Here is a 13,047-nt window from a genome sequence, read left to right on the forward strand (position 1 = left end):
CTTGGGATTGTCTCTCTCTCTCTGCCTCTCCCCTGCTCGCTTGCTCCCTGTCTCAAATAAATAACTTAAAACTTTTTTTTAAGGTGCATTTCCTTTGCCCAGTAGGATCATAGTGATAAAATGCAGAGTTTAAGTTTTCTATATAAAGGCATGTATAGGGGCGCCTGGGTGGCGCAGTCGGTTAAGCGTCCGACTTCAGCCAGGTCACGATCTCGCGGTCCGTGAGTTCGAGCCCCACGTCGGGCTCTGGGTTGATGGCTCGGAGCCTGGAGCCTGTTTCAGATTCTGTGTCTCCCTCTCTCTCTGACCCTCCCCCGTTCATGCTCTGTCTCTCTCTGTCCCAAAAATAAATAAAAAACGTTGAAAAAAAAAAAATAAATAAAGGCATGTATAAAGTACAGTTAGAAGCAAATTATTCCACCTGAAGAGATTAGGAAGACTTAAGAAGTAATATAAATGGGGTAAAAATGTGGATTGAAGGAGTGGAGGGTAATGGGGGTTAAAGAAAAAATACCAATATTTTAAAAAATAGTTCATGAACTTCTCTATTAAGTATTCTGTGGTGGCTAGAGAGTAGAGATTGTTAGAGATGAGGATAAAAGACCTTGACAGTTGATGAGTTTTGTCATAGAAGGTTGTTAAGACTCTGATAACAAGATTTACATTTTTAGAAATGTATTGAGGAAGCACCTGGCTGGCTCAGTTGGAATGGGGGGTGAGTTCAAGGCCCAGGTTGGGTATAGAGGTTACTAAAAATAAATAAACTTAGGGGAAAAAAAAAGAAATACAATTTTAGTATAGTGAAGGATGGTTTAGAGTGGGGAGGCATTTGGGCAGGGAGATGTGACCATGAATTTATGAAATTTTGTGACATTTGTTTTTAGAGGGGAATGGAATAAATATTTTCAACACATAAAACAATGTGGCTAATATCACAAGGGCTCTTATAAATCAAGATGATAATCCTATGGAAAACAGTTCACAATGAAAGAAATTTTAATGCTAATTAATAATAGCTATCATCATGCCTAGTTACATAAATGTAAATCAAAATTTGATGCCCTAGTTTTAAAAAGTTGTGGGTTTTGTTTTTACATTTCGGATTGGTAAGGATTAAAGAATTTGGTAATACGTAATGTGAGTGAGAGTATACTACAGTAGAGAATGTAAACTGTTGCAACCTTTTTGTAATGCAATTTGGCAATTTCTACAAATGTATATACTCTTTGCCCTTTCATGCAATAGTATCATTTTGAATATGTCATTCTACTGCCTTCTTGCCTCCATTGTTTCTAATAAGTCAGCTGTTAATCATATTGTTCCCTATTTGCTACTTTTTAAGATTTGCTGTGTCTTTAGCTTAAGGGAATTCAGCAATGAATTCCTGCATCGGGCTCCTGATAACATAAAGCCTGTTTGGGATTCTCTCCCTATCGCTTTGTCCTTCCCCTGTGTGAGTGCGTTCTCTGTCTCTTTCTCTCTCAAAATAAACTATAAAAAAAGGACAGCTTGGAGAATACTTACAAGAGCATGTTAATAGTGATATCAGCTAGGGGCTTGGGGATTAGGAAGAGGGATTGTTATTGTTCACCTTATGCAGTTGTATACTGTTGGTATATAATTCCATTTTCTTTCTTAGAAATAAATATTGTAGAATTTAAGATTATTTTAATTAAATGAGAGAACGTGTTTAAGTGGTTAATCTTAAATAATAACTGAAATATGCTTAATAATTTTTCTCTTAGTATGAAAGAAATAGAGTCCTTCACAGTCATGGTATTATCATTTTTAAATTTCCAATTTGATAGGTTAAAAAAATAGTTTAATCTGAATTCATCTCATTTGGAACTTGAATTGAACCTGAAACTGGATTCTTTCTTGAAGACACATTCTCATATAAACTTCTCAAGTTGAAGCTAGCGTTCCCCCCCCCCCCCATGTGTGCCTCATGGTCAGGAAGTGAAGTTATTGTCCCCCTTAGCTTCAAATGTTATATTCAGATTGGTCTCTACTTCAGTTTAAAATCCATATAGACCTTGAGTCTTGTGTTACTCGCTATGTTGTAGTCCTTTCTGCGTTTATTTGCTTGACTTCTTGGTCGCACCCGCTTAATTATTCATAGTATTCACAAGTTACTCACTGTCTTTCTCCCAAAGTTTGCTGTCACCAGTGTGATTTCAGTGTCTCTATGTATAGTCTGTTATTCTATACCCTGACCCTGTGGTTCTCATAGTGTAATCCCCCCAACCAGCAGCATCAGCATCACCTAGGAACTTGTTAAAAATGCACATTCTCAGGCCCAGATCCAGACTTACCTCTGGGGATCAGAACCTCTGGGGATGGGGCCCCCGCAATCTGAACAAGCTCTCCTAGTGTAGTTTGAGAATTTAAGCATACATCAGCATACTGCCATAGCCTCTCATTTTCCTGTTGTACTCATTTCCAGTAAAATCCCCTTTACTCCAGCACCAACTCCTAAGGCCACCAACCTAGGCCTACTCCACATCTACTCTAATTGACTTGGCAAAATCATCTTTTTCTGCCTCTTCTAAAATATTGCTCTTTGGGTTTCTGGGTTTCTTCATACTTTATACACTCTCCTTGGTCATACATTGGAAATTCCCAGATTTATATGTCCAGGTCAGCTCTATCTTTTGAGGACGCACATATTCCACTACCTATCAGGCATGTTCATATGTATATTCCTCAGGCTTTACATTCTCCAACTCCCCTACCACCACCACCACCGCCACCAAACTCATTCTTCTGGCTGCTTAGTATCAAAGAATGGTACCACTAGGTGTAAAAAACTTGCCTAAATTAGAATCCTGATCATATCCCTGATTCATTTTTCTTCCACATTTCCTAGAGTGTTCCTTACACCAAATTCATTCCTACATCACAGTTAGTCTTAAATCCATCCATTTCCCTCAGTTCCTACTGACATTGACCTGATACAGGCTATCATCTTCTCTTAGCTGGGAATCTGTGAATGGTTCCTCAGTGATTCTCTTATACTGTATCATCACTTTTCAATTCTTTATTTCCATTCTGTATTGCTTACCTGTGCAGCTTCATCTTTGCTTTTTGCCTTTTCTCACATTCTCTTTTCTAGTGGTGTGGAACTTGGCGTCTTGAAAGTACTGTGCATTTTATTTGCATTTGGTTTAGTTTGACTTTGTTTAGTTTTTCTCTAATGTCTCTTGACTGATATGCAGTACTCTTTACTATTTTGCTCTTTAGTTCTGTTAATCCGTTCATCCTCTTAGTCTCCTTCAGGTCTCAGCTTACTGATTTGCATTTTGGTTTGGGCAAGTATCCTATGTGTTCCTTAACTCCCCCATATTTTCCTTAATATACATTTTTGTAATTGCCTATGTTCATATCTATATTCTTTCTTAGACTATAAACTGTATGATTCCAGGTCGACTATTTGTGTTCACTAAATGCTTGTTTCCATTCAGGAGGTGATCTTAAATTAATAATTAAAACTAGTTACTTAGTAGATTCAATTTTTTATTCCACAGCAGTGTGTATATAATAGGCATGTATCTTTGAATCCGTAACTGGAGGTGTATTTTTCTCTCTTGCACTTATAAGCACGTGTCATCATTTTAGCCTTTAGTCATGGATTTGTGATAGGATACCATCAAGGCTGTTGGGCTAAGTGGGTCTCTGTTATACAATGGCCTCATATAGTTATACTTCCACAGTCAGGAGGGTAACAGTATACTCTGAGAATTTTTCTTTGTCCCAGGATTTGTCCTTGATGTTTTCATGAGATTAATGTAGGTTACTTCTTTAAATTATTTACCACTTGAGACCAAATAAATACTCATCTGTTTCTATTCATCTTACCACTTGTGGGGTTTTTTTGTTGTTTTTTTTTTTATAATACAGTTGTTTAGGGCCTAAGTTTCTTTTCTGTGTGCAGTTTCTCTATTCATCTTAGGGGTGGTAAAGGTAAACTTGTATCTATTAAATCTTTAAATACCTTCAAGTAGGGGCATCTGGGTGGCTCAGTCAAGTAAGCATCCAACTCTTGATTTTGGCGCGGTTCAGACTTTAGGCAGCTGCTTGGGATTCACGCTCTCTCTCTCTCTCTCTCTACCCCTCCCCTACTCGCATGCACACTTTCTCTCAAAATAAATAAACTTAAAAAAAACCACAAAACACCTTTAAGTAATACTATTTAGTCTCATCTTGAGTAATAATTAATAGTGCTAACACACATCTGGAATGTGATGTTCTAATTCAACATCCTAAAATATCACTAAAAAAATTTTATGATTTATTTTCATATATGGAGGTTTTAGAAACAGACAAGCAGAGGTGGTGACAGGAACTCATTGCTATTCACTTCTAGCAAAATTATGCCAAATGCTTTTACTTTAAGCCTTAACTGATACATAAGATTTTTTTTAAAATGAATTTTATTTATTTATTTATTTATTTTAAATTTTTTTTTCAACGTTTTTTATTTATTTTTGGGACAGAGAGAGACAGAGCATGAACGGGGGAGGGGCAGAGAGAGAGGGAGACACAGAATCGGAAACAGGCTCCAGGCTCTGAGCCATCCGCTCAGAGCCTGACGCGGGGCTCGAACTCACGGACCGCGAGATCGTGACCTGGCTGAAGTCGGACGCTTAACCGACTGCGCCACCCAGGCGCCCCTAAAAATGAATTTTAGGATCACGGTATGGATAATGCCTACCTCTATTGGCTAATTTCCCATCTGTCTGAAAAGGGCAGAAAATTTTCTTTTGGGAAATGAGTTGTTTTAAATTAGATAATATAATTTAAATGCTGTTTTGCAATTATTTCCTGTTCCATCAACTGTAAGCACTAGATCTTAACTCCATGTTACATAAGGTTAGGAAATTGATGCCTCTGCACTTTCACCTTTATCTCTTTCACCTCCTAATTTCTGTTAGACATGTAATTACTTTATATTGCCAACTTTACAGTTATTTTTTCTTTTCTGAGACAGATTCTTTCATATTTTGCCAACAAGTTTATTCAGAAAATAAACCAGTACTTTTCTAATATTACAGCTGTGTAAGTATTACTTAAAACCAAGTAGGTGAATGGATCCAGAAAGAAGTAAATGTAATCCTCTAAGTCATGCTTCTCCGGGAAGAATATCCAGACATCAAAGTCAGATGGTTAATTTTTATATTCTAATAGTTTCTTAAAGGTCACAAATACAGTTGTGAACCTGTCTAGACCCTTAAGTGAAGTCGTACAGTTTGAACTGCCTGAGGAAGGAGAAAAACTAAACATTGATACGTGTTAATCTTAGTACAATAAGCATCTCATCTTTTACAGAGGAAAAGTACAGTAGGCTGAGTTTGCTATATGTTGCTTTCTATTTTACTTTAGTAAGTTCTAAAGTATATTGACTAAAATATGTAAAGTACATTAACTTTAAAAGTATGTGTGTTTTATTAACTACCCAAACAAGATAGAGGTACCCAGAATGTTCATTCTTGTTCCCCTTACCAGACAGTATCTATCTCAGCCTTGTTCCCGGTCATGATTTTTGTGACCATCAGTTAGTTTTTTCTGTTCTTGAGCCTCTTTAAAAAATTTTTTTTAATGTTTAATTTGTTTTTGAAAGAGAGAGAGAGAGAGAGAGAGAGTCAGAGTGTGAATGGGGGAGGGGGAGGGGAGAGGGGCAGAGAGAGAGGGAGACACGGAATCTGAAGCAGGCTCCAGCCTCTGAGTTGTCAGCACAGAGCCTGACGAGGGACTCCAGCGCACGAGCCATGAGATCGTGACCTATGCCAAAGTTGGATGTTTAACCGACTGAGCCACCTAGGTGCCCCTTGAGCACTCTTTAAATGGGATCATGTAGCATGTATTGTTCTTATGAGTGTGTATCTGTTTCATTTAACATAATGTCTTTGAGATATGTATTCAACATATCTATATGTTTTTAGGTTTGTTTGGTTTTTTTTGTTATTACTAAAGATAGATAGTAATTTCATTCTTAGGATGATGATAGACATTTGGAGTTTTTTGGTTTGTTTGCTTGGTTTTGACTATTGTGAAAAGGTTACAAAGAATATTCTTACATGTGTGTTTTGGTAAACATGCACTGATTTTTTAAATTAATTTATTTATTTTGAGAGAGACAAACAGTGTGAGCAGGAGAGGGGCAGAGAGGAAGGGAGAGAGACCGAATCCCAAGCAGGCTCTGTGCCATCAGCATGGAGCCCAGTGTGGGGCTTGAACTCACAAAACTGTGAGATCATGACCTGAGCTGAAACCCAGAGTTGGATTCTCAACCGACTGAGCCACCTAGGTGCACCTGCACTGATTTCTCTTGAGTATATACTCAGGAGTAAGGTTTTAACTTTAATATGTAACTTCCAGGTAGTTTTCCAAAGTATTTGTATATCTTTTTTTTTTTTTTTAAATAAAGTGCCTATTCAAGTAACCTCAAATTTTGTTACTTTGTTTGTTCCTTTGTAAGAATTCTTTCAATATTCTGATATGGGTCTGTTGTTAGATATATATGTATTACACCTACTTTCCCTTATGTGTAGCTTCTCTTTTCTCTCAATGATTTTTGGTGAACAAAGTTTCCATTTTAATGGCATCTAACTCATCATTTTCCCTCATTTATAATTATTGCTACTTAAATCTTTTTTTAACCCCAAAGTTGTATCTGTTTTTAAGATAGTCCACAGAGACATTATGGAAAATGCTTTGATAACATGGCTTTAGAGTTGTGTGTCTCATAGTTGAATAAATTTAATGCCTCCCATTATTTCCCTACAGTGAAAGAGAAAAGCATTTTAGTATTCTAAAGTAGGAAATTTCATACAAAAGCTATAGAATACTATCTATTTTAAAATCAGAGCTCAAGTTCGTACTGAAATAATTTCCTAGTCTCATTGAAATGCAAAATGAAATAAGTTATCAAATTTTGGTAGTTCAAAAGGCAAAGTATATAGACAGTAAATTACTGATTATTATTTAAACTTTTGAAAATATTTTTGAACTGTAAATGTAAACTTAATAGATTGAAGGGAGGCACAGAAGAGTGTGGGACGGGTACATGAGGCTGATTGTGTAGGGCTTTATAGATCATTATAAGATCGTTGGCTTTTATTCTGAGATAGAGCCATGAGAAGATTCTGAGCAGAGGAGTGATATGGTCAGAGAGGGTTGTTCCTACTGTTGGCATGAAAAAGAGACTAAGTAGGAGCAGGGAAATTGGGAGACTCTTGTAGCAGTCTGGGTGAGAGATGATGGTAGTTTGATCCACGATGGGAGCAGAGGAAGTAATGAGAAATAGTTGGATTTTAAATGTATTTTAAAGGTAAAGTCAGATACTGGAGTATAAGAGGAAGAGATGAGCCAGAGGTTATAGTAAATCTTATATTTATTTTTAATGACCAGAAATTGAACAGGTTTATTATAAAGATGTTAGTCACATTATCATAACCCTACCAATCCAAATGTCTAACAGTAGAGGAAGATGGAATGTAATATAGTCATTAAAAAAAGGTTTGGGTGGGGGGAGTACCTAACTTCAAGTTTTTATAAAAAAAATGATTTGTGGATTATTTTAATGTTTTGGAAAATGCCTATAATAATCTTAGTGAAGAAGCAAAGGTATAAAATTATTATATGTAGTACATTCTGTTTAAAATTACATGTCATACATTTACCAAAAAAAGAGTAAAAAGTCCAGATTATTAAAATGTCAAGTGGTTATTCCTCTTGAGTGATAGAGTTACAGGTGATTTTTATTTCCTTCTTTATACTTGTCTATAATTGGTATGTCTGTCAGGGGAAAAAACCCATATTATAGAAAAATATTTTATCACTAATCCTGAATTGAAGCATAATGTTGATTTACTCATCGTGCTATATAAGCAGAAGGCATGGTTTACTACTTGGCACACACACACACACACAAAAAAAAATTCTTGTGGATAGCTGTCCACTTATCTCTTTTGTAAAAACAGAATTATCCCAAAACTTAAGGGTACTTAAATGCATCTGACACTGTGCTTAGAATGTATAATAGACTATCAGTAGAAGTCATTATGTTTACCTTCATAAAGAGTTGCCTTCCACCATGAGAGTTGGCATAATAACTATTTCCAACGTAAGTGATGGCAGTAGGTCTTTGCCAAGAGAGTTAGCTTATTAATAGCCAGGATAATGCTTGTCTTCTTGAGAGTGCTTTCTCAAGATCACTTTCTTACTTTCTTTATCACAAGATAAACTATGACCTAATAACAGACCTAACTAATAACCTTGCCCTAGTAACTATGGCTGACCTTTGTTCTAACCAGGTAGGCTAGATCAGTTATTTTTTTTTTTTAATTTTTTTTTTCAACGTTTTTTATTTATTTTTGGGACAGAGAGAGACAGAGCATGAACAGGGGAGGGGCAGAGAGAGAGGGAGACACAGAATCGGAAACAGGCTCCAGGCTCCGAGCCATCAGCCCAGAGACTGACGCGGGGCTCGAACTCACAGACCGCGAGATCGTGACCTGGCTGAAGTCGGACGCTTAACCGACTGTGCCACCCAGGCGCCCCAGGCTAGATCAGTTATAAGAAATCACTGGGGGTGCCCAGGTGGCTCAGTCCGCTAAGCATCTTAACTCTTGATTTTGGCTCAGGTCCTGATCTCACAGTTCTTGAGATCAGAGCCTGCTTGGGATTCTCTCTCTCTCCCTCTCTCTCTGCTCCCCCCTAAATTAATAAACTTTAAAAAAAATTGTTGGGGTTTGTCACATCAGAGAAGCATTGTGGTATAATAGAAATTAAAAATGGTGAATCAGGGCATCTGACTTTGGATCTCATTCTTATTTTTTTTTAATTGATGTAAATTTCACATAACATATTTACCATTTTAACTATTTAAAGTATACAATTTAGTAAACATTAAAAAAAAGGGGGAGCATCTGGGTGACTTAGGCAGTTAAGTGTCAGACTCAGGTCATGACCTCGTGGTTGGAGAGTTCGAGCACTGCGTTGGGGTCTGTGCTGACAGCTCGGAACCTGAAGCCTGCTTCAGATTCTGTGTGTGTGTGTGTGTGTGTGTGTGTGTGTGTGTGTCTGTCTCTCTGTCTTTCTCAAAAAATAAATATAAACATTAAATAGTAATAAAGTATACTTTTCATAATGTCATGCAACCATCATCACTATCTAATTCTAGAACATTTTCATCACCCCTAAAAGAATTCCCATATTCATTCATTAAACAGTCACTCCTCATTCCCTCCTCCCCTTAGAACCTGACAATCACATATCTGTTTTCTGTCTATACGGATTTGCTTATTCTGGAGATTTCATTTAAATGTCATAATGCATATGATCTTTTGTTTCTGGCTTCTTGCACTTAACATAATGTTTTCAAGGTTCATCCATGTCACCCATGTTGGAGAATGTGTTAGTACTTGATTCCTTTTTATGGCTAAACAGTATTCCATTGTATGGATATTCCATATTTTGTTTCTTTATTCATCAGTTCTTGGACATTCGGGTTATTTCCATTTTTTGTGGAAACATTTGTGTTTTTTTGTTTTTTAATTTGAGATAGAGTGCATGTGCAAATAGGGTAAAGGGGCAGAGGGAGAGAAACAGAATCTCTGTTCCACAGAGTGGGTCCACACTGAGTGTGGGATTGTGACCTGAGCTGAAATCAAGAGTTTGACACTCAACTGACTGAGCCACCCAGGTGCCTCAAAACATTTGTGTTTTTATTTGGAGATTTGTGTGCAAGTTTTTTATTTGAACACCCATTTTTAATTTTCTTGGATACCTAGGAATAGAATTGCTGGGTCCTTTGGTGATTCTGTGTTTAGCCTTTTGAGGAATCACCAAATACACTAAGTATTTTTAGACCTCAGTTCTAGCATCTCTGAAATGTGGAGGTTTACTCATTTAGAAAATATTTATTGGGGTACCTGGGTGGCTCAATTGCTTAAGCGTCTGACTCTTGGTTTTGGTCATGATCTCTTGGTTTGTGAGTTCAAGCCCCATGTCGGGCTGTGCGCTGATGGTGCAGAGCCTGCTTGGGATTCTCTCTCCCTCTGTCTCTGCCTCTCCCCCACTCGTACTTTCTCTCTCTCTCTCTCTCTCTCTCTCTCTCTCTCTTAAAATAAATAAACTTAAAAAAAAAATTCTTGAACACTTACTGTAGGCCAAGCAGTGTGCTAGACACAAGGGATCCTTTTATGGAGTTTATTATTTGGTTGGGGATAAGAGAGCATAAAGGCAGATATTAAACACATTATACAGATAACTTTTTAATAAAAATTATGACAGATTTTATTAAGGGGGTATGTGTTAGGTGCCATGAGAGCTGAGAGGGAACTGGTGTGGTAATTGTCAGAAAAAGCCTCCTTTTTCTGTGAGTAACAATATTTCTTAGCTGAGTTAAAAAATAATAATAATATAGCATCTAATATTTATTGAGTGTTTACTATTTGCCAGGCACTGTTCTAGTTCACAACTCCTCATTTCTGCTATCCATTTTACAGATGAGTAAACTGAGAAATGGAGAGGTCAAAGAGCTTACCCTCATTTCATAGCTAGTAAGTTGTAAAACAGTATTCAAAGCTAGGCTGTTCCAATTCAGAGCCCACCACGATATTCTTCTTTCCTTTTAAAGAGAGGTAGCTGTATGCAAAAGCCCCTGAAGAAGGGCAATACTCACCAGAATTCTGTTCCACTACTCACCAAATTCTGTTGAAAGAATACAGATGTGACAGGAGTACGCTGAAAGAGGAACAGTACAGGGTGGGGTCTTGTGGAAGGCAAGCAGTGCCATAGAAGCTCAAGAATTTGATGGGGCCAGATTATACAAAACCTTTTTGTTTGTTTAAAATATTTAATGAGGTTAGACTGTGTTTGTGTTTGATAGTTTTTACTGGTTTTGTCAGTGGTTAACTCTTTCTGTTTTAACTATTTTCTTTAAACACTCACGGGAATGTTTACCATTAAGACTAACAAAACTTAAGCTTCAGGATGGGTTACTATGAGTTCTAGAAATTGTTACGAATATATAAAGTGTTCTAGGTGCATAATGGAAGCCACTTTGCAGTCAGTAAACATTTCTGGTAAATTACTAACAGATCTCAGAAGAAGGCCCTTAAATTTATATATAGCAAAACCTGGATCCATTTCTTAACCTTCCTGTCAGCATCTCTTATTTCACACACTGATTTTTGGGAGGGGTCTGAAGGAAGCTGGCTGAGAATTGCTGTCCTAAGGCAAGATATCAGAGTAAGAATACTCTGAAAAGGGCCTAAAGTTGGCAATAGTTACTCTGTCATTAGACTATAATAAAGTGGGTAAAAATGGACTTTCGTGTATAAGAAACATGGGAATCGGGGGTCTACCGAAATAAAACTACAGAAACTTGGAGATTGTTGTCTTGATTTCTACAGTTACATTTGTTGATAGTCTATATGCATTTGAGTATATTCAGTTTAGGGTAGTTTTTAGAGCTGCAGCATTGAAATTTTATTTTGTAAATGTGGAAAAATACTCTTGGCTGATAACATCCTAATAAACTATTTTTATTCTTGTTCTCAGGCGCCTGATCACAGATTCGAAAGTTAAATTAAAGTATCAACATTTAATAACAAATAGCTTTGTAGAGGTAAGTGATTTCTCTTCAGGCTACCTTTTTTAATAAGCGGAATTATTTATTAATAAAATATTTTTTCTTGTATGAAATTCTCTTGATAGTAAGAAAGACCTTTACCATAAATTTAGATTATGGACTTCATTCATGAAGCATACCTAACACGTATTCTCAAAGGAGTGTGACAGACCAATAAGTGGGTGTCTCTTCATAGATCTAGAGCTGTGGTGATCAAATTATTTTTACAGTATTCTTCCTTTATCCCTAGCAAAAAATTGTAGCTGACTGTTAATGATGACTTGTTTAATCATGTCTGGCAGTTTAACCTTGCTATATCTCTGCTTGTTTTAGCTCCTGTTACCAGTAAACTTTAATAAAGAGAGCTATAGTTACTTGTTTTTATCAAATGTCTTTCTTTTATCAGAAACAGGTCAGGAAACTATGGCCTGCCTGTTTTGGTAAATATTTATTTGGATGAGCCCATTTGTTCTATGACTCCTTTAGTCCCACAGTGGCAGATAGAGTAGTTGCACAGAGGCCCTTTTTGACCCTCCCAGACAAAAATCTTTACTCTCCGGCTCTTTATGGAAGACATTTGACAGCCTCTGTATAAGATCATCAGTGTAAATTGGTATTTTAGTTCTACATAGTAATATTTATTTCACTTAGGGATTAAACTGAAGGTCAGATCTTCTAGAAAACAGCATATTTTAGGAATAACATATTTTTTAAATAGTAAACTTGAATTCTGGTGTAGAGTGTTACATGAACCCTGTTTTGTTTCCTGATTAAAAAAATACCCAAAGGTTTTACCTTTTTTTTTTTAAGAACTAAAATGCAATCTTTACCATGGTTTAGGAACTGACTTTTGTTCTTAGAAGACTTTTTTTATGGTCAAAGAAAGAAATTACATGTATATTCTGTAGCATCTGAACACCTTCCCTGGGGTACTTTGCTGGTCCTGTCAATAGAGCATGCGACTCTTGATCTCGGGGTTGTGAGTTTGAACCCCATGAAGGGCATGGAGATTACTTAAAAAAAAATAATAAGTAAAAAGGGGGAGAGGCCCCTGGCTGGCTCAGTCATGCAAGCGTATGCAACTCTTGATCTTGGGGTTGTGAGTTTGAGTCCCCATGTTGGATGTAGAGATTACTTAAAAAAATAATACAATCTTTAAATACCTTCCCTCCTTCCCTGAGTAGGAGTTCATCTTGTTTCCTTACATCTTTGAAAATTACCCTGAAGTAGAACCATAAACAAATCAATGTTTCTTAATAAAATGGGTAATTATTTAAAAGAAAAATTTTTTTAACGTTTATTTATTATTGAGAGGCAGAGACAGAGCATGAGCAGGGGAGGGGCAGAGAGAGGAGGAGACAGAGAATCCGAAGCAGGCTGTAGGCTCTGAGCTGTCAGCACAAAGCTTG

At 36.8% G+C, this 13,047-nt stretch overlaps 1 protein-coding gene across 1 annotated transcript in view; it reads left to right on the forward strand.

Annotated features, from left to right (window-relative positions):
• ARIH1 (ariadne RBR E3 ubiquitin protein ligase 1) overlaps positions 1–13,047 on the forward strand; it is a 121,511-nt gene that overhangs the window by 84,137 nt on the left and 24,327 nt on the right. Inside the window, exon 6 of the mRNA XM_049613825.1 lies at positions 11,569–11,635. Within this exon, the coding sequence (XP_049469782.1) occupies positions 11,569–11,635 (67 nt within the window). The remainder of the gene's footprint in view (positions 1–11,568; positions 11,636–13,047) is intronic.

The sequence above is a fragment of the Panthera uncia genome, assembly GCF_023721935.1.
Source record: "Panthera uncia isolate 11264 chromosome B3 unlocalized genomic scaffold, Puncia_PCG_1.0 HiC_scaffold_1, whole genome shotgun sequence".
Classification (NCBI taxonomy): Eukaryota; Metazoa; Chordata; class Mammalia; order Carnivora; family Felidae; genus Panthera; species Panthera uncia.